The sequence below is a fragment of the Pan troglodytes genome, chromosome 20 (assembly GCF_028858775.2).
Source record: "Pan troglodytes isolate AG18354 chromosome 20, NHGRI_mPanTro3-v2.0_pri, whole genome shotgun sequence".
In the NCBI taxonomy this organism is placed as follows: domain Eukaryota; kingdom Metazoa; phylum Chordata; class Mammalia; order Primates; family Hominidae; genus Pan; species Pan troglodytes.
In genome coordinates, this window is record NC_072418.2 from 23,851,103 (window position 1) to 23,873,938 (window position 22,836).

The following is a 22,836-nucleotide window of genomic DNA, read 5'->3' on the forward strand; positions in this document are numbered from 1 at the left end:
CTGGTCTTGAACTCCCGACCTCAGGTTGTTGGCATGCCTTGGCCTCCCAAAGTGCTGGGATTACAGGCATGAGCCACTGCACCCAGCCAACACATCACTTTTATGGTGCAGCTCCCAAGATTCCCTTTTCTGTGACTTTTACAATTTTGCTTACATATGTGTTTGATATAAATATCTTTGCTTGTATCCTAGTTTGTTTGTTGAGGTTTTTTATTTTTACATCATTTTTCAAGATTTTTCAGGTTTTTTTTATATTTTTTTACCTCCCTAATTAGTTTACTAATATTTTAAATATTTTTGTTCTTATTTCCAGTTTTCTGATTTTCTGTAGTTCTCTGTGTTCATATTTCACTTATTGAGTGTTACTCAATTTATTTCATTTTTTATTGTTTCTTCCTCAAATTTTTATTTTATTTTATTTTTGAGATAGAGTTTTGCGCTTGTTGCCCAGGCTGGGGCGCAATGGCATGATCTCCACCCACTGCAACTTCCACCTCCCAGGTTCAAGCAATTCTCCTGCCTCAGACTCCCGAGTAGATGGGATTACAGGTGCCTGCCACCATGCCAGACTAATTTTGTATTTTTAGTAGAGACAGAGTTTCTCCATGTTGATCAGGCTGGTGTCAAACTCCTGACCTCAGGTGATCCGCCCACCTCAGCCTCCCAAAGTGTGGGATTACCGGTGTGAGCTACTGCACCTGGCCACATTGTAATCTTTTATTAAAATTTGAACATTAAAAAGTTACCTGTCACAATCTTTGTAATATGGCTTTCTCCTGGCATACTTTGAACAATTGTCTGAGTTAGAGATTCTGAGAGTCCCTCAAACATGTTCTTTGAGTGTGTCTTGTCTGAAATTTTGTGTTTATTTTTTAGTTAAAGGAAATTATTCATCTTTTTTTTTTTGGAGATGGAGTCACAGTCTGTCACGAGGCAGGAGTGCAGTGGCGCGATCTCAGTTCACTGCAACCTCCGCCTCCCAGATTCAAGCAATTCTCCTGCCACAGCCTCCTGAATAGCTAGGACTACAGATACATGCCACCATGCCCAGCTAAGTTTTGTATTTTTAGTAGAGATGGGGTTTCACCATGTTGGCCAGCATAGTCTTAATCTCTTGAACTCGTGATCCACCCGCCTAGGCCTCCCAAAGTGCTGGGATTATGTGCATGAGCCACTGCACCTGGCCCCTAGTCATCTTTTTTCTTAAATTCAGTAATCACTTGCTACACCTGTTTTCTTTCTGTGGTACTGCAGTCTCTCTACTGCTGTAACATTTACCTTCGGTCTCAGCAGACTCAAACTGTCATTCCAAAGTATACCACCATTTCTTTCTGCACTATATATCATAGAAGACAGAAGCCAGTGTGTGGAAAGGCCCGGACAAGCAAGTAATAAAGAAATTTGAGCCAGTATTTTACTAGTCTTTTTTTTAACAAAATCAAAGGTTGGCAAGTTACCTCTTTTTTATTTATTTATTTATTTTTATAATTTTTTTTTTTGAGATGTATTCTCACTCTGTTCCCCAGGCTGTAGTGCAATGGTGTAATCTTGGTTCACTGGTACCTTAGCCTCCCAAGTAGCTGAGGTTACAGGTTGAGCGACTGCATTTGGCTGGGAATTTACTTCTAAAGGCATTATGTTATATTGGGAAGCAGGAATAGCCATGTTGGGTAAATGTAACAAACATTTGCTTTTCCGTTCTGTGTGACTTTGTGCTCACCTGAGGTACTTCAAACACTTAACTCATTTATAATTTTTTCTCAGATATATTTTGGTTAGCACGTTTTCATTACATATAAAGAATTAGAGCCTTTGGTATTTTGCTATGCTGTCTGGTTTCTGCAGTTTGTATAATATTATAGGTTAGATTTGTAATCTATATTTATCTGAGTCTAGTAAGTGGAGTAATTTGATATTTTTATTTCTTTCAGTTATATGTTCTCATTTTGCTGAAGACTTTTGCCCAGGGCCAGGCATTAAAGATTCTTTTCAAAAAGTGATACTGAGAGAATATGTAAAATGTGGACATAAGGATTTACAGTTAAGAAAAGGATGTAAAGGTATGAATGAGTGTAATGTGCACAAAGAAGGTTATAATGAACTAAACCAGTGTTTGACAACTACCCAGAGCAAAATATTTCAATGTGATAAGTATGGGAAAGTCTTTCATAAACTTTTACATTCAAATAGACATAACACAAAACATACTGGAAAGAAAACTTTCAAATGTAAAAAATGTGGCAAATCATTTTGCATGCCTTTACATCTATGTCAGCATAAAAGAATTCATATTAGAGAGAATTCTTACCGATGTGAAGAATGTGGCAAAGCCTTTATCTGGTTTTCAACCCTTACTAGACACAGGAGAGTTCATACTGGAGAGAAATCCAACAAATATGAATGTGGCAAATCTTTTAACCAGGACTCAAACCTTACTACACATAAGAGAATTCATACTGGACAGAAACCCTACAAATGTGAAGAATGTGGCACATCTTTCTACCAATTCTCATACCTTACTAGGCATAAGCTAATTCATACTAGAGAGAAACCCTATAAATGTGAACAATATGGCAAAACTTTTAACCAATCTTCAACCCTTACTGGACATAAGATAATTCATACTGGAGAAAAACCCTATAAATGTGAAGAATGTGGCAAAGCCTTTGGTATTTTCTCAACCCTTACTAAACATAAGATAATTCACACTGAAGAGAAATCCCACAGATGTGAAGAATATTGCAAAGCTTATAAGGAGTCCTCACACCTTACTACACATAAAAGAATTCATACTGGAGAGAAACCCTACAAATGTGAAGAATGTGGCAAAACCTTTAGTGTATTCTCAATTCTTACTAAACATAAAATAATTCATACAGAAGAGAAACCCTACAAATGTGAAGAATGTGGCAAAGCTTTTAAACGATCTTCAACCCTTACTAAACATAGGATAATTCATACTGAAGAGAAACCCTACAAATGTGAAGAATGTGGCAAAGCTTTTAACCAATCTTCAACCCTTAGTATACATAAAATAATTCATACTGGAGAAAAACCCTACAAATGTGAAGAATGTGGCAAAGCTTTTAAACGATCTTCAACCCTTACTATACATAAAATGATTCATACTGGAGAAAAACCCTACAAATGTGAAGAATGTGGCAAAGCTTTTAATCGATCCTCACACCTTACTACACATAAGAGAATTCATACTGGACACAAACCCTACAAATGTAAAGAATGTGGCAAATCCTTTAGTGTATTCTCAACCCTTACTAAACATAACATAATTCATACTGATGAGAAACCCTACAAATGTGAAGAATGTGGCAAAGCTTTTAACCGATCTTCAATCCTCAGTATACATAAGAAAATTCATTCTGGAGAAAAACCCTACAAATGTGAAGAATGTGGCAAAGCTTTTAAGCGATCCTCACACCTCGCTGGGCACAAGCAAATTCATAGTGTACAAAAACCCTACAAATGTGAAGAATGTGGCAAAGCCTTTAGTATATTCTCAACCCTTACTAAACATAAGATAATTCATACTGAAGAGAAACCCTACAAATGTGAAAAATGTGGCAAAACTTTCTACCGATTCTCAAACCTTAATACGCATAAGATAATTCATACTGGAGAGAAACCTTGCAAATGTGAAGAATGTGGCAAAGCTTTTAACCATTCCTCAAACCTTATTAAACATAAGCTAATTCATACTGGAGACAAACCCTACAAATGTGAAGCATGTGGTAAAGCTTTTAGGCGGTCTTCACATCTTAGTAGACATAAGATAATTCATATTGGAATTCATACTGAAGAGATTGTACAAAAGTGAAGAATGTGGCAAAGGCCTTTACTGCTCCTATTCCCTTACTAAAGAATGTGGCAAAGCTTTTCACCAGTACTTTACCCTTACTACACATAAGATAATTCATGCTGGAGAGAAACCCTACAAATGTGAAGAATGTGGCAAAGATTTCTATTGATTCTCATACCTTACTTAATATAAGATAATTCATATTGGAGAGAAATTCTACAGATGTGAAGAATGTGGCAAAGGCTTTAATTAGTTCTCATCCCTTACTAAACATAAGAGAATTCTTACCATAGAGAAATCCTACAAATGTGAAGAATGTGACAAAGCTTTTAACCACTTCTCAACCCTGCCTACACATAAGATAATTCATACTGGAAGGAAACCCTACAAATATGAAGAATGTCTCAAAGCTTTTTACTGATTATTATACCTTACTAAACATAAAATAATTCATAAAGGAGATAAATTATACAAATGTGGAGAATGTGGCAAAGCTTTTAACAAATCCTCATCCATTAGTAAACATAAGATAATTCATACTGGAGAGAAAACCTACAAATGTGAGGAATGTGGCAAAGCCTTTAGCCTGTCCCTCCAATTTACTGCACATAAGATAATTTATACTGGAGAGAAGCCCTACGAATGTGAAAAATGTGGCAAACCTTTTAACCAATCCTCAACCCTTACTACACATGAGATAATTCATCCTGGAGAGAAACCTTACAAATGTGAAGAATGTGGCAAAGCTTTTAACCAATTTTCAAACCTTACTAAACATACGATAACTCATACTGGAGAAAAATCTTACAAATGTGAAGAATGCAGCAAAGCCTTTATCCAGTCCTCAACTCCTACTAAACATAATTAATGATGGAGAGAAACCATACAACTGTGAAGAATGTGGCAAAGCTTTTAACCAGTCCTCAAACCTTATTGAACAAAATAATTCATACAGGAGAGAAACCCCACAAATGTGAAGAATGTGACAAAGCCTTTAACCAGTCCTCTATTTTTACTAAACATAAGAAAATTCATACTGGAGAGAAACCTTATGATTGTGAAAAATATGGCAAAGGTTTTAACTAGTCCTCAGTTCTTTTTTTTTTTTTTTTAATTGATCATTCTTGGGTGTTTCTCGCAGAGGGGGATTTGGCAGGGTCATAGGACAATAGTGGAGGGAAGGTCAGCAGATAAACAAGTGAACAAAGGTCTCTGGTTTTCCTAGGCAGAGGACCCTGTGGCCTTCCACAGTGTTTGTGTCCCTGGGTACTTGAGATTAGGGAGTGGTGATGACTCTTAATGAGTCTGCTGCCTTCAAGCATCTGTTTAACAAAGCACATCTTGCACCACCCTTAATCCATTTAACCCTGAGTGGACACAGCACCTGCCCCAGAGAGCACAGGGCTGGGGGCAAGGTCACAGATCAACAGCATCCCAAGGCAGAAGAACCCCTCCCAGTACAGAACAAAATGAAGTCTCCCATGTCTACTTCTTTCTACACAGACACAGCAACAATCTGATTTCTCTATCTTTTCCCCACCTTTCCCCCTTTTCTATTCCACAAAACCGCCATTGTCATCATGGCCCGTTCTCAATGAGCTGTTGGGTACACCTCCCAGACGGGGTGGTGGCCGGGCAGAGGGGCTCCTCACTTCCCAGAAGGGGCGGCTGGGCAGAGGCACCCCCCACATCCCGGATGGGGCGGTGGCCGGGCGGAGGCGACCCCCACTTCCCGGACGGGTCGGCTGGCCGGGCGGGGGCTGAACCCCCACCTCCCTCCTGGACGGGGCGGCTGGCCGGGTGGGGGCTGATCCCCCACCTCCCTCCCGGACAGGGCGGCTGGCCGGGCGGGGGCTGACCCCCCCCCACCTCCCTCCCGGACGGGGCGGCTGGCCGGGCGGGGGCTGACCCCCACCTCCCTCCCAGATGAGGTGGCAACCCGGGGGAGACGCTCCTCACTTCCCAGACGGGGTGGCTGCCGGGCGGAGGGGCTCCTCACTTCTCAGACGGGGCGGCTGCTGGGCGGAGGGGCTCCTCACTTCTCGGATGGGGCGGCTGCTGGGCGGAGAGGCTCCTCATCTCCCAGACGGGGTTGCGGCTGGTCAGAGGCGCTCCCCACATCTCAGACGATGGGCGGCCGGGCAGAGACGCTCCTCAATTCCTAGATGGGATGGCGGCTGGGAAGAGGCGCTCCTCACTTCCCAGACTGGGCAGCCGGGCAGAGGGGCTCCTCACATCCCAGACGATGGGTGGCCAGGTGGAGATGGTCATCACTTCCCAGACGGGGTGGCGGCCGGGCAGAGGCTGCAATCTCGGCACTTTGGGAGGCCAAGGCAGGTGGCTGGGAGGTGGAGGTTGTAGCTAGCCGAGATCACGCCACTGCACTCCAGCCTGGGCAATATTGAGCACTGAGTGAACGAGACTCCGTCTGCAATCTGGGCACCTCGGGAGGCCGAGGCTGGCGGATCACTCGCTGTTAGGAACTGGAGACCAGCCTGGCCAACACAGCGAAACCCCGTCTCCACCAAAAAAATACAAAAACCAGTCAGGCGTGGCGGCGTGCACCTGCAATCGCAGGCACTCGTCAGGCTGAGGCAGGAGAATCAGGCAGGTAGGTTGCAGTGAGCCGAGATGACAGCAGTACAGTCCAGCTTTGGCTCGGCATCAGAGGGAGACCATGGAAAGAGAGGGAGAGGGAGACCGTGGGGAGAGGGAGAGGGAGACCATGGGGAGAGGGAGAGGGAGAGAGAGAGCTAGTCCTCAGTTCTTAACACACATAGGATAATTCATACTGCAGAGAAACTCTACAAACCAGTAAGATGTGACAGTGCTTCTGACAACATCTCAAACTTTTCTAATCATAAAAGAAATCATATTGGTGAGAAATCCTAGAAATGTGGAGAATGTAACAAAGTATTTAAATGGTTGTCACACTTGATTATAGGTAATATTCATATTGGAAAAATTTCCTACAGGTAAGAACAATGTGGCAAAGTTTTTAACTAATACACCTTATTGCACAGAAAATCATTTATATTTGAGAAAAATTGTAGAAATATAGACTGAAAAAGACGTCAGTATCTGCTCACATCTTACTAAACACCAGAGAGTTCATGCTTAATAAAAGCATGATAAGTGCAATTACTGTCAAAAGATCTTTCAGAAAATATTATCCTTTAAAGTGAAGGAGAGTATTTATATTAAAGATGAACAATACAAACATAAAGAGGGTTGAAGTACCTTTACTTGTATCAGATCTTATTGTCCACATTTTGTGCTAGAGAAAAACTCTGAAGAGGTCGCTCAAACTTTGTTCAACATCAGGGAATTTATATTGGAGAACTGTCTTGCAAATGTTATAAATTTGGGAAAACACTTTTTCAAACACTACAGCTTAGAAAACACCAGAGTTTATACGAAAATATATTTTCAAAGATGTAGTAAAAATAAAAAAAATTTAATCCAAATTTAAGTCTATGTAAATACCAGAATTTATAGTAGAAATATATGAGGAGTGACACTTCGAATATTCTGCTAAATGAGAGTTCTGAGTATAGAAAATAAAACTAAAGTTGGTAGAAAAATTATTTGTATAAAATGTTAAGAGGAGCAAAAGATTTTTTGTAGAGTAATAACTATATTCAGATTATACTTTGTTTCTTGAGAAAATTACAGATTTTTTGAAAAGCAAATGATGTAACTCATTATTTTCTGCTGTTTCTTCATTCTTATTCACTTGTGAAAGTTTGTGATCATTTGTTGCTGCATCAGAGGTATGAGAGATTCTTTTTCATTAGATGGGCATTATTTATGATCTTTTCTATGGATGAGTAAGAATATTAAAATGTAAGATGCGTGGTGAAAATCTAAGTGGAGAGGTTCTTTGTGGTTAACTTATACTATTGAGTGATGCACAAGGTAGGTGTTAAGAGTGATATTCTTTTGCATTATGAGAAAACTAGTATATTATTCATATATTTTACTAATTGTACTTTTTTTTATTATACTTTAAGTTTTAGGGTACATGTGCACAATGTGCAGGTTAGTTACATATATATACATGTGCCATGCTGGTGCGCTGCACCCACTAACTCGTCATCTAGCATTAGGTATATCTCCCAATGCTATCCGTCCCCCCTCCCCCCAATTGTACTTTTATATAATAAAATGCAGTACATTTTTTAAAATTTTAAATTCTGTGTGAAGGTAACTGTTTCAACATTTTTAACATGGTAAATATTATTATGCATTCAATAAAGTGTTGTTATGCCACAAAGATTAACCTTTTCCACCTTACCAAATGGCATACGTAAAAGATGGTAACAATATACTATTTGGTAACATAATGGACTAACATCTGTAGTCATCTCTTTTGCCAGTGGCTTCGAACTGCAAATAAGTTAAAGAATATTGTTCTTATAGATTAAATTTTTATTTTTATTTTAATCATTTAAATTTATTTTTCTTAATTTTTGTGGGTACATGAGTTTATATACTTATGCCATATATGGCATATTTTGATACACAAATACAATATGTAATAATCACATTAGGATACGTGTGGTATCCATCACCTCTAGCACTTATTCCTTTGTATTAAAAACAACCCAATTCTACACTTTTACTTATTTTAACATGTACAATTATGGCCAGGTGTGGTGGCTTATGCCTGTAATCCCACCACTTTGGGAGGCTGAGGCAGGTGGATCACCAGGTCAGGAGTTCAAGACCAGCCTGGCCAACATAGTGAAACCCTGTCTCCGCTAAAAATACAAACAATTAGCTGGGTGTGGTGGCAGGCACCTGTAATCCAAGCTACTTAAGAGGCTGAGGCAGGAGAATCAAGGGAACCTGAAAGGTGGAGGTTGCAGTGAGCCAAGATCATGCCAGTGTACTCCAGCCCAGGTGACAGTGTGAGGCTCTGTCTCAGGAAAAAAAAATATATATACAATTGTTATTGCCTACTGGTTTATTTTTATGGTTATAATAAAAATTATTTTAAAATGTGCAGTTATGGTTGGGTGCAGTGGCTCACGCCTGTAATCCCAGAACTTTTGGGAGGCCCAGGCGAATGAATCACCTGAGCTTAGGAGTTCGAGATGGCCAGGAACCTGGGAGGTAGAGGTTGCAGTGATCTGAGATCGTGCCACTGCACTCCAGCCCAGGCGACATTACAAGACTTCGTCTCACGAAAAAAAAAAAAATTAACAGTTAAATTGTAATTGACTAATGGGTTATTTTTATGGTTATAAAAGAAATCATATACAAGTATAAATAAAATACATACATTTCTGAGTCCTGAGTAGATATCTTAAAATTTTATACATATATATATTTGAACATGTGTCCTGTCTGCATGGAAACACATACCGACTTAATTTGGGTTAAATATACATTACTCTAAAAGATAAACTTTAGGTGTAAGGAAATTATAAAGTAAGTGAGTTTGTGTGAGTAGAAGTTTGTACTTATTTTCAGAAGAAATATTGGGGAAAAATTATTTTAACAAGGTGACTAGTATAAAACTAAAAGCCTCAAAAATGCTGAAAGCAAATGTATACTCTGCTTTGTATTGAATTTATTACTAGAGTTATTGTATATGAAAGTGTTTCTTAATTTTCATTTTGAGATAGTTGTTAAGGCATAGGAATGCTACTGACTTTGATGTTGCTTTTGTATTTTGAAAGTTTAATAAATTTGTTTAGTAAAATCTTAGGCTTTTCTTTTTTCTTTTCTTTTTTTTTTTTTGAGATTGAGTCTCTCTTGTCACTCAGGCTGGAGTGCAGTGGCATGATCTTGGCTCATTGCAACCTCTACTTCTTAGGTTCAAGCAATCCTCCTGCCTCAGCCTCACAAGTAGCTGGGATTACAGGTATTGTGCCACCAGGCCTGGCTAATTTTTTACTTTTTTTTTTTTTTTTTTCTATTTTTAGTTGAGACTGGGTTTCACCATGTTGGCCAGGCTGGTCTTGATCTCCTGACCTCAGGTGATCCACCTGCCGCAACCTCCCAAAGTAGTGGCATTACAGGCGTGAGCCACTGCGCCCAGCCAGTCTTACTTAGGTTTTTCTATACTTCAGATTATGCATAGGGATAAAAGATAATTATACAGGAATAATTAACTTCCATTTGTCCTATCTGGATGCTTTTGATTTTATTCCCTAATTCCTTTGTCTTGGATTTGTACTATGTTTAGCAAGACTGACTTTAGTAAGGATGAGTGGCATCCTTGCCTTATACTAGCTCTTAGAGTAAAATCTTGCAAGGTATCCCTGTTTAATATGTTGTTAGCTGTGTATTTTTTGCTAATATGTGACATTTATTGGCTGAGGTGCCAATAATTTGATCTATAATTAGTTTTTCAGAGATTATCATAAGGGAATGTCAAATTTTGTCAAACTTCCATTGTGCATCTATTCTTTTGTACTCTGCATCTATTTACATGTTAGAGATGTAAAATCACAACTAATTTTACATATATACAAAAAATCATCAGAGACTACTATGAACATCTCTATGCATGCAAACTAGAAAATTTGGAGAAAATGAATAAACTCCTGGATACACAAAACTTTCCAAGATTGAACCAGGAAGAAACAGAAGTCTAGAATGGGCAAAAATGTATAAAACATATGATGAAATTAAATTAGTAATAAACCTACCAACAGTAAAAGCCCTGGATTATGTAAAATCACAGCCAAATTTTACCACATATACAAAGATGGGCTTGTACTACTACTGAATATACTCCAGGAAATCCAGGTGGGATTCCACCCTAACTCATAATATCAATATTATCTTAATTCCAAAATCTAGTGAAGGCACAACAAAAAAAGGAAACTGCAGGCCAATATTTTTGGCAAACATTGAAACAAAAATCCTCCATGAAATACGAGCAATCTGAGTTCATAAGCAAATCAGAACGTTAGAATAAAAATAAGACAAGAATATCCAGTCTAACACTCCTATTCAACATAATTCTAGAAGTCCTAGTCAGAGCTATCCAACAAAATAAAGAAATTAAAAGCATCTAAATAGAAAAAAAGGAAGTTAAATTATCTTCACTGATGATATAATGCTCTACCTAGGAAACGTTAAAAATTTCCAGAAATATTTTAATTTTAAAATGTAAATTATGACTGTTTACCTTCATATCTGTGCATTTTTTGGTTAATATGGCTGATTGACAACATGTTTTAAGAAAACTTCTTGGACCAAAGCCATTACTTTATTAACGTAATTTTGAGACAAAATAGCAATGAAAGTCAACATTGATGAGTGAAACAGCTATGATCTAGTCCCTGGTAATCATTTCCTCTCCCACCCAACATGCAAGCACCATCTTTGTATCATCTCTCCCAGTTCTAAGTGCTGCAGGACGCAGAGGACTAGAGAGACCAGTATCGGTGAATACAGGAGCATATTTATTTTAAGGTAGGCACCAGCTCAGTGGATTCACATCCAAACTTAAAAAGCAAAGACTGAGCTCAAAGACTGAGCAAACATACAGAAGCAAAACAAAGGCAGTTAACTATATAATGACAGGTCACGTAATTTATAGCATAACTGATGACTTGGCATAACTTGTGGCTTGGCATAGCTGGTAGCCGTGGAGCTGCGTTGAAAGAAAAAAGAACTGGCTAATATAGACATTTGTTTGTTTGTTTGTGTCCTTCACCCTTGCTTCGGAGGGGACTGTCTGGAGCCTATTTCTTTGCTTTTGCCTTCTTGAACAAGGTTATCTTCTAATTTTCCTTGAAGTGAGATTGCTAGGCAGAGGAAAACTTTTCTTTTTAACCCCTGCCTTGCCACATTCTGGGCTTTGGCTTTTACTTTTCTTGGAGTTAATGAATGCAGTACTTATTATTTTAAATTTCTGCCTCAGTTTCTCCCCTTTGATGCTTTTTATAAACAAAATTTTAATAGAAAGCATCACTATTACTTGATTCATTAAGAGACAGCAGGTTTTCTTCTTTAGGAACAGGTTGATATTTATGCAGAGCATTAGGTGAGTGGTAGTTTGCCTAGCTACAATTGTCTCTATAGTTGATTGAATGCTCCTAATAAGGAAGGATTAAAGGCAAGGAAGTATCAAACAACCTCCTAGTATGGTTAGAACTAGTCCTTTTAAGGTTTTGAATCCATCAAAGGAGGAAAACCAGCCTCCAAAGAGGGAATCAGGAGTCCACCCTTTCCAGGTCTGGACTGAAATATGGGCTAATTTTTTCATTCTTGCAGTTATTTCTACAAAGCTTTCTCATTGTTATCAATTTTTAAGCAGCAATTAGTTAGATTAAACTTTTCACATATTCCTTCTTCCTGGGCTAGGAGATAGTCTAAAGCCAGGCTATTTTGATAAACGGCCTTTCTCATTTTTGTGGGCTGCTGGGCAAAGAAGTCTAATGCATTTGTTGTTTCATTAGTGATAATTTCAAGGACTGCCTGCAACCTTATGATGCAGTTAAGCATGTAAATTGAGGTGCAGTACCCCCATGACCCATTTTGTGCCTAGGTAGCTGGCCCACATTATTGAATCATTCTTTCAGTGGCCAATCTGTATCCTTCAAATCTCCTTTTTTTTTTTTTTTTTTTTTGAGACAGAGTCTCGCTCTGTCACCTAGGTTGGAGTGCAGTGCCGCTTGGCTCACTGAAAGCTCCACCTCCTGGGTTCACGCCATTCTCTTGCCTCAGCCTCCCGAGTAGCTGGGACCACAGGTGCCCATCACCATGCCTGGTTAACCTTTTTGTATTTTTAGTAGAGACGGGGTTTCACCATGTTAGCCAGCATAGTCTCAATCTGCTGACCTCGTGATCCACCTGCCTCGGCCTCCCAAAGTGCTGGGATTACAGGCATGACCCACCATGCCTGGCCCCCAATCTCCTATTTGTATGTCTTTTTTTATGTTTATATTTCTTTTGTTTCTTCTTTTAATTTCATCATAAACAGGATACCCTAAGGTTTTTCCTTGTTGCAGTGGGAGTAAAAAGAAATATGGCTTAATTGTCTTGAATATACAAGCCCCTATCTATTTTCCTTGTAACTGTTGGTAGGCCCGTGGCCCACAGATCCAATCAAGACCAGAGGGTGCTTGTCAGGTATTTGGAGCTTCAAGCTGATACCAGGTGTGATTTAGAGAACAGAAACAGGAGAACGGATTTGGATGAGGTGATTTGGAGTCATTTCTGCCCTGCCACAAAGTTTTTCTTAGTGTTTCATTATAATATTGCTGTTCTAAGCAGGTTAGTTCTCTTACTGGGTTTGTAAAAGCCTTTCCCCAGCGAGCAACACAGTATCTTCCAATGACAGAAGTTTTTCAGAGCCAGAGACTTGAACTTACAGGCATTGGTTCAGGGGAATAGTTAAAGTAAAATTATCTTGTGGCATTAACTTTTTTGCTTTTCAAGGCCATTGGTCTCCCATGTTAGTTCCTCTGTAAACATAACATGAAGAAATGCCTAGGCTGCCAGCAATGTTTTGAGCCAGCTGAGCAAACAGGTTCTCAGCTAAAGGAAGAGACTCTGGTAACTTCTAGTTTACATGCTTATAGAATGATTTAAAGACTTGTAATTGTTGCTGAGCCAGACAGGTCCAGGTTTCTTTTTTGATAACATATAGGTAGGTTGCTGGGTATGTATTTATGTAGACATGTATGGAGTAACCTGTAGTCCACATGGGTAAGTCTGACTTTAGAATGGTGAAGTTTACAGGATTACAGGTTTTTATTTTGCAATCTGGCTTTACTGGCATTTTGGTAAGCATAATTGGCCTCTGTTGTATGCTAAGGTGCCATGATATGCAATACCAACAATCCTTTTTTGGGATCCCAGCGGAACAAGGAGGAGTTACTCTTGGCATGCATATATATTTGTAGTTATTTCTATAGTATTTAAGGGTAAGTTACCACAGACGGGTGAGTCTAGTATGCTGCCTGATAGGCATCCAAGTACAGAGAAACAGGCCCTTGGTAAAAGGGAGGGACCTTGGTTTGGTTTAAGAGGAAATTTTCCTTTGACATTGCATGAATCTTACACCATTCACCAGGCGAAAATTTAGAGTCAGAGAATACATAAGGTTTGTTATTTTCTGGGCCACAAATTGAGCAGGTAGTCTGATTATAAGTACAAGTTCCTAAGTGAGTCCCTGTACACTTATAACTATGGTACAATAGAGTTTTAGTTATACCAGTCCCTGACCAGGTAGTATGTGTACAGTGGGGACACCCTTCTATAGGTGCTTCTTCTAGCATGGTTAAGGGGGTAACAACAGCAAAACAATATACAGCATATTTATATTCAGCAAGGATGGAAGAGGTCTTTATTTGGGGGAGGAGACTGAGCACAGTGACAGAACAATAGGAAAACAGTATTACAAGGAAAACCACTACTTTTAAGATTTTTAACCACATTTACTTGCTTGACAAGTTCTTAAGCTTTGGCTGTGCATAGACTAGTCAGATTCCTGTGTGTGACTAGAGTAGGGCTTGTTGTCTTCTTATGCTTCCGCCATTCATAGACTGGTCAGCTTCCAGAATGACCAGAGCAGGGCAGTTGTCTTTAGCAGCAGCTTGGTCTCGTCTCAGGATCAGCCGGGTTGGATGATCTGGGTCCTGCTGGCTGGTCCACTTGTCTTGGGCTGCTGGTTTTAGCCAACTGTGGTGGATCCAAGACACAACACCTGAAACTTTAACAGCAGTGGGAGTGGACTAGATTACAGTATAGGACCCATCCTATATGGGTCCTAGAGCAGTTGGATTCAACTTTTTAAACCAAACAGTCTCCAGGTTTAAAGGGGTGTACTGGGTCTGTCAGACTTACAGGTTTTTTTTAATGTACCAAGTAATGGACACTTTGCATAGCTATCCGTAGAGCCTGCATTTGCTTTTTAAAGTTAATTCCCCTAGTTCCTGGAGATCAACTTTTATTTCGCTTATGATTGGGGGAGGCTGACCGAACAAAATTTCATAGGGCAAATACCCAGTTTGTTTGCTGGGGGTGCACCTGACTCAGAGGACGACCATAGGCAAGACTTGATTCCATCTTAGATGAATTTCCTGATATTTTTTAAGTAGCTGCTTGAGTGTCCTGTTCATACATTTCACTTTTTCTAAACTTCATGGCCGATAGGCTGTGTGTAACTTCCATTTTATTTTTAATAGTCTTGTTAAATCTTGCACTATTTCAGCCACAAATGATGACTCATTGTTTGATCCTAAAGTTAAAGGCAGTCCAAACCTGGTGATAATGTCTTTTAAAAGTACTTTAGTTACTTTTCATGCTTTTTCTGTCCCGGTGGGGAAAGCCTTAACACATCCTAAAAAGGTGCAAACAAGCACTAGCACGGACTGGTAGCCCACAGCATGGACAGTTCTGTTAAGTCTGTAACCACGCTTTTACAAGGCATGGCTTCTACTTCCCGAATTCCTGGGGGCCAAGTGGGCCCCTGTTGCGGGTTGTTTTGAGCACAGGTTAAGCACTGTTTACAAATGGCTCAAGTGATGGCAGAGAGCCGTGGCACATAGAAATGGCATTTTAGTAACGTTTCTATTGCCATTTTTTCCATGAGTTCCTTGATGAATTTGCTTTACAAACATATGAGCTTCAATCTTTGAAATGGCTAATCTCCCATCGAAGAATTTCCACCACCCTCCTTGAATATATTTTTCAGCCTCCTGGGCAAACCAGGGTCTTTCATTTGGCGTATAACTTGGGTTTTCTTGGAGAGGAGGTTCTGGGAGGAGAGCCATAGCTAAGGCTTCCTCTGATTTAAAAAAAAAAAAAATGCAGCGTAATTATTGCTATCTGTTTTGCCTCTCTGTCTGCCTTTTTGTTTCCTTTGGTTTCCGGTGTTCCTGCCTTTTGGTGCCCTCTGCAGTGTATTACAGCTACTTTTTCTGGAGCCCATACAGCCTTTAGGAGCTGTAGAATCTTTTTGTTATACTTTATTTTTTTTTTCTCCAGCTGTTGAAAGGGTTTTTTATTTGCTTTTTTTCTTTTTTTATAGCTCCATGAATATGCAGTGTGGTAAAATCAAATTTAAAGCCAGTGTAAATATTGACCTTCTTATCTTTTGCCAACAACAGTGCTCTTGTTAGGGCTATTAATTTTGCTTTTTGAGCTGATGTTTTGACATTCGGGTTTCTGAGGGGTTGGTTTATAAAATTTATCCGACTGGAGGATACCTTATCTGTGGTTTTGACGCAGTCATGGAGAGGAGCTCCCGGTTTGATGGGGAGCAGAGTAGCCAGATTTAGGTGTTTACTTTTTTTTGAGACAGAATCACATTCTGTGATCTCAGCTCACTACAACCTCCACCTCCTGCCTCAGCCTCCCAAGTAGCTGGGGCTACAAGCACGTGCCACCACACCCAGCTAACTTTTGCATTTTTAGTAGAGACGGGGTTTCACTATGTTGACCAGGCTGGTCTCGAACTCCTGACCTTTTGACTCTCCCTCCTCGGCCTCCCGAAGTCCTGGAATTCCAGGAATGAGCCACCACACCCAGGCTGGATGTTTACTGTTTTTAAAATAATGTAAGGGTTTTTACATAGAAGCCCTTAGTACTGAGTCATTCTTGGGTTTGATAACCAATGATGCCCTCTTTGATCCATTAAAGTTATAACTGAGTGTGGCACCTGGATGGTTAGCTGCTGTCCCAGAGTTAATTTACTAGCCTCTTGTGTTAACAAGACAGTGGCAGCTAAGGTTTTAAAGCAAGAAGGCTTTCCTAGCACCACGGAGTATAGTTGTTTGGATAAATATGCCACTGGGTGATGCTGTGATCCTATAACTTAGAGTCAGAACCCCGTAGCAATTTCCTTTTGTTCTTGAATATATAGAAAGAAAGGTTTACTTATATCTGGTAGTCCTAAGGCTGGGGCCTGAGTTAAAGCCTCTTTGATTTGTTTGAATGCTATTTCCTGATTAGTTTCAGGGGTTGGAAGCACACAAATGGACTGCTTTTCCTTATACCTAAGCTGGCATTCCTCGTGGCTTACTATGAAAACTAGACATTTAACCTCTTCATGGCAAATTTAGGCTTTCTTTTTAAATACTTTGTAACCTGCTTTCAATAAGAGATGGAGGTGGTCTCGGGTTTTATGATAACAGTCCTCTCGGGTTGGGGCTGCCAAAAGAAGGTTGTCCATGTACTGTAACAAGGTGCACTTATCATTTGGCATGGTATAGGCCTTAAGGTCTGAGGCCAACGCTTCCCCAAAGATTGTGGGAGAGTTTTTAAACCCTTGCAGGAGCCTAGTCCAGGTGAGCTGTGTAGCTTCTTTGTCCCACTGAAATGCAAAGATAGGCTGACTAACTGGTGCCTAGCAGATACAAAAGAAAGCATCCTTCAAGACTGTAAACCAGGCAGTACTTGCTGGAATGAGTTCCATTAAAGCATACAGGTTGGGTACCACTGGATGGATAGGTACCATGGCTTGGTTCACGGCACACAAGTTCTGTACTGGTCTATACTTATTAGACCCTGGTCCTGGCAGCAGTTTTTGTACAGGCAAAAGTGGAATATTCCACGGCAACTGGCACTGGACTAAAATCCTATGTTTATGGAGCCACTCTAAGTGTTTATAAGTGCCCTGTACAGCCTTTTGGGGGAACTGGGTACTGATGAACCCAAACAGGAGTTGCTCCTGGTATTAATTTTACTACTACTGCTGCATGATTTACAGCTAACACAGGTCAGTTGTCCTCATCCCACACTCCAGGAATTTCTTTAACTGAAATAATAATTTTTCTCTTACATAGAAGCCCTTAGTACTGAGTCATTCTTGGGTTTGATAACCAATGATGCCCTCATTGGTTATGAGGGCATATGAGGTTGCATTGAGGTTGCATTGGTGCCTGTGATTTATTTTTATAAAGTCTCCACTCCTCAACCTGTGGGATGGTAAGGGTTAACACCATGGCCTTTGGGTGAGTCAGATTTAAAGTCATATCTCCCTGTGGGCCAAAAGTAATTTGTGCTTGCAGTTTTTGGAGTAAGTCTTTTTCTAACAAGGGAACTGAACAATTTTGGAGGTACAGAAAATCATGCTGGACTTCTCGTCCTTCTATAACACACCTCTTTGACCAACAGAACGGCCTCTTCTTTGAGACACCAGTAGCCTCTACAATCGTTGTATAGTTCTTGGATAGTGGCCCTATGGGTCAAGTTACTACAGAGTATTCAGCCCCAGTATCTACCATAAAGTCCATTAATTGGCCTCCCAACTTCTAATGCAACCATAGGCTCCTGGAGGCCCAATGAGAAGGAGCCCAGTTTGTCCTAGTTCTCATATCTTTTAGCCCCACCAGCCCAATTAGATCAGTATTGCATTGCTTTAGGGTTTGGCAGCCCCTCACCAATGGCCTCTTTGTCACACGGCCTTAGCCATTTCCCTCATTGCCTTCTGGACATTCATCTTTACAGTGTCCTTTCTTTTTGCACCACGCACATTGATCCTTCTCTAACCTTGGTTGGCTCTCGAATCCCTGTCTAACTTGACCTCTTCCAAGTCCATGTCTGCATCCTCTCACATTACTAGCTTCTCTCTCTATGAGGGCTGCTGCTTATAGATTGGGTTTTGTTTTGTTTTTTTTTTTGAGACGGATTTTCGCTCTTGTTGCCCAGGCTGGAGTGCAATGACATGATCTTGGCTCACTGCAACCTCCGCCTCTCAGGTTCAAGTGATTCTCCTGCCTCAGCCTCCCAAGTAGCTGTGATTACAGGCATGCGCCACAATGCCTGGCTAATTTTTGTATTTTTTTAGTAGAGAGGGGGTTAATCCATGTTAATCAGGCTGGTCTCAAACTCCCAAAGTCAGGTGATCCACCCACCTCGGCCTCCCAAAGTGCTGGGATTACAGGCATGAGCCACCATGCCCAGCCTTGATTGGCTTTTTTTAAAGCCTCTGTTTGACTTCCTTCTTTGCCCCCTGGTCATGGTTAACATACACTTTGGTGGCTACTTTTATAAGCTGGGTGGCATTCATGGCTGCAAAACCTCCCAGTGTCTGAAGATTTTGCTTAATATTACTGTGGGCCTGTCCTACAAATGATGTATTTACCATATGCTGATTTTCAGCAGCCTCAGGGTTAAACGGGGTGAAAAGCCGGCATGCCTCACAGAGTCCTTCATAAAACTGGCTAGTGATCTTACTTCCCTGAAGCACCTCTGAGATCTTTCTTATATTGATAGCCTTTTTTCCACCATCCCTTAGCCTTTGCATAAGTGCCTTTTGGTAACTCTGCAAATGCTGAAGCTGAGTCGCATCTTCTGAGTCCCAGTTGGGATTTTGGTCTGGGAACTGGCCCTGAGCATATGCCTGAGCATTTTCTTTTTTTTTTTTTTTGAGATGGAGTCTCGCTCTGTCACCCAGGCTAGAGTGCAGTGGCACCATCTCGGCTCACTGCAAGCTCTGCCTCCCAGGTTCACGCCATTCTCCTGCCTCAGCCTCCCAAGTAGCTGGGACTACAGGCACCCGCCACCACACCCAGCTAATTTTTTTGTATTTTTAGTAGAGACAAGGTTTCACCATGTTAGCCAGGATGGTCTCGATCTCCTGACCTCGTGATCCACCTGTCTCGGCCTCCCAAAGTGCTGGGATTACAGGCATGAGCCACTGCAGCCAGCCTGCCTATTTACTGCATCTGCTCGTGCATGGGCTTCTAGGCAGCAGAGAGCTGTCTAGGTTACTATCCTGTGCTCCTTAGTGTTATACAGCATGAGAAGCTGCTGCCTGCAGTCTGGTCAGGTTGGATTCTGTGTCAGAAAGATGGACTGCATCAGATCTATAAGAGCTTGGGGCTTCTCCATATAGGAGGGAGTATGGTGTTTCCAGTTTAAGAGATCAGTGGTTGAAAAGGGCTGACAGATGAAAGTCCGTTCCCACCCTTGGACTTGGCCTTGGTTATCTTAATAAATGGGTCCTCGTGTCTCCCTGAGAGGCATTTGCATATCTCAAGCACAGCCAGATCTGAGATGGCCTGCTTGACTATCTTGACTTCTTTCCCTGACCTCTCAAGTCTCCAGTCTTTCACTTCAGGGTGAGAGTTGGGGTGTGCTAGCTCCTGAATCTGGTTCCCAGGGGGCTGCTGGCCTTGGTAAACTGGGGTAGGCTGTGACATATGGAGTAGGAATCTTTATTCCCTCTGGTGGCTCCTGCAAAACTGGCTTTTCTTGCTCCCTCTGGGCCTTCTTCTTTAACTCTGTATCTGCTAGCGAAGCTGCTCTTACTTTCATTTTTTGGCTTGGCTTAGGCCACAAGTGTTTTGCAATAAGCTGCTAAACAGGGCTGGATTCAGGCTGGTCTTGTTTGTGCTAGATTTAACCATGAGTCAATATAAGGAAACTGATCTGGATACCGAGGCTGTCCTCTGACCTGTCACCACCTTAAATACACGGCCAATTATTCTCCTATCTATAGTTCCTTCAATCAGTCATCCAACACTAAAAGAAGGCAGTTCTAATTCACAGAGAGTTCTTAACCTCTGGGGGGTTAGCTTAACTCCATAATTCCCTGTAAAACCTTCTTTAAAGTTCTGTAACATGCGCTCCAATGGAGTGGACTTTGATGACTTTACTCCCATTTCCTCCCTTTACTACGCAGCACACCCACTCTTCCTTTTGCCTCAGACTGACCAGACCATCCCCAATTACGGGAGTTTTCAGATGCTGCTTGGCTTTGGAGAGGTCCTTATTCCCACAACTCTGAGCTGTGAGGCAACTCCTATTGGACATATACAGTTCACCACTAGTCCAGGGCAGCCCCATACTTTGCTCGGAGCACACAGTCAATGCTGAGATCTGTGACTCCCCACGTCACTCCTTGCATTGTTTTCTCCTGGAACCATCTCTTTCACACACTTTTATATACGTCCCTGTTCCCAGTTCCTGTGTTCCTAATTGGGGTGGCAAGCAACTCTCACCACCTCCAGTTTCCTTTACCTAACCGACTAAGCCAGCCACTCTCGCATCCTGTGTTGGCTGAGGTGTGAGATTCTTCTGAATTGGCATGCCCGTCTCGCCGCCCCAAGCCTCTCTGGGTTGGACTACTAGTTACACCCCAGGAGGTGATCAGGCTCCCCTTCCGTCCTTACGGGACGGGTCCTGCCTTGGTCCCCAATAACTTACCGTGGTTCCTAAAGTGCGCTATTTCTGGAATCATCCTGTAGCCCTTCTCAGGCTCTGTTGCACTGCTGGGTAGGGATGCCAGGTCATGGGAGAGCTGATTTCCCCTCCGGGATGAAGTTCTCCCGGCGGTGCCTGGGTCCCAGGTTTCCCTTGAATCAAGGCTCCAGCCCCGATTTTCCCTTGAATCCGGAGCTCCAGCCCCGATTTCAAGGCAAAGGAGACAGTCTCTGCTCCTGGCTGGCTCGCCAAGAAATGTGGGACACAGAGGACTAGAGAGACCAGTATGAGTCAATAAAGGAGGATATTTATTTTAAGGTATGCTCTGGCTCAGTGAATTCACATCCAAAAAGCTGAGCCTTGAACAAAGACTGAGCGAGATTTTAATAAGTAAACTTACAGAAGCAAAACAAAGGCAGTTAATTATATAATGACCAGTTTATGTAATTTATAGCATAACTGAATTCTTGGCATAACTTGTGGCCTTTAATAGCTGGTGGCCTTGTAGCTGCATTGAAAGAAAAAACAAGAACTGGCTAAATACAGACATTTGTTTGTTTTTCTTTGTTTCCTTCACCCTTGCTTCGGAGGGGAGTGTCTGGAGCCTATTTCTTTGGTTTCAACTTCTCAAACGGCATTATCTTATAACTAACTGTCCTTGAAGTGAGCTTGCTAGGCAAAGAAAAACTTGTTCTTTTCTTTTCAACTCTTGCCTTGCCATATTCTGGGCTTTGGCTTTTACTTTTCTTGAAATAAATAAATGCAATAATTACCTCATTAAGAGAGAGGCTTCTGATCAAATTGATCAGCAAGTCAAACTCTGCTTAATCAGCAGTAACTTTATTTTCACTCTTCGAAGGCATTTTACCTGCCTGAAATGCAAAGGGGCAGTTCAAGTGACTGTGCTGAGCTGGTCCTCTCCAGTGTCAGTCTATTCACATTCACCCAGGTGATCTTCTGGTGTAAGGGGGTGCACTTCAACAGCATTATCGCAGCAATGTGGAACAGATGTAACAGAATAAAAGATGAATCACTGCCTTACAGGAAAAGGAGTTAATCTTATTCATTTTGTGTATGAGTACATGGAGAATAAAGTTACAGAGAACGCTTTACATTAGTAGTGCAGTGCAGATCCTATGCAATCTTCTTGTTTGTCAAACATACCCTGAATGGTTTTATTAAGTACTATGTTTCTGTATCCATTCCTTATTTGATTCTGATAATTTCTACTTTATCAATTTAAATATTCACTCAACATCATCCAGATTTCTGTCCTTGATGCTTAAGTCCTCAGACATTATTGATAAAAACATGAGCCTTTATTTAATTTTACTACAGAGCATTTCTTTAGCTTGGAAAGCCAAATTTGGTCAAAATGAAATATAACAATGAATATAAATCATTTTGGAAGTGAATTCAAATTATTTAAAATATTAAATTTGATATATGTGTGTCAGAATTTTTAAAAATTTGAATACATAAAGCTGAAACTTGAAAAATATACATGCTTTTAAGACAAATCACTTTAAAAGCATGATGATTTAAGTTTTTAATTTAGCAGTTTTGGCTATGTTGAAAATGTAAATATGAAATATCACATAAAATAATGTTAAGAAAACAAAACAAAGCACAATAGTCCTGATGGCTGTTGTGAGACCTCGGTTCTTAGTTTCAAAATTTAAACGAGACACAAAAAAATGAGGATGCAGCATAGATGGATTTATTGCAAAGTAGAAACACTATTTTAAAAGTTCGGTGCAAAACACCCCCGAGAGAAAAGCAATTCAGGATGGGCTGCTTATAAGAATGAGACAGCAAAGACTGGAAATAGACAGACTCCATTTATGGGAGTCTTACATAATTATTTACAAAGAGTTAGAAAGTGGTGTTATTAGTAA

The 22,836-nt window shown here is 40.7% G+C and overlaps 1 protein-coding gene across 1 annotated transcript in view; it reads left to right on the forward strand.

Annotated features, from left to right (window-relative positions):
• Positions 1 to 4,909, forward strand: part of LOC455892 (zinc finger protein 85) — a 28,707-nt gene extending 23,798 nt beyond the window's left edge. The window contains 4 exon segments of the mRNA XM_054672857.2: positions 1,932 to 3,805; positions 3,807 to 4,678; positions 4,680 to 4,754; positions 4,756 to 4,909. Coding sequence (XP_054528832.1) covers positions 1,932 to 3,805; positions 3,807 to 4,678; positions 4,680 to 4,754; positions 4,756 to 4,903 — 2,969 coding nt within the window. The 3' untranslated portion in view covers positions 4,904 to 4,909.
• Positions 4,910 to 22,836: the final 17,927 nt, after the last annotated feature.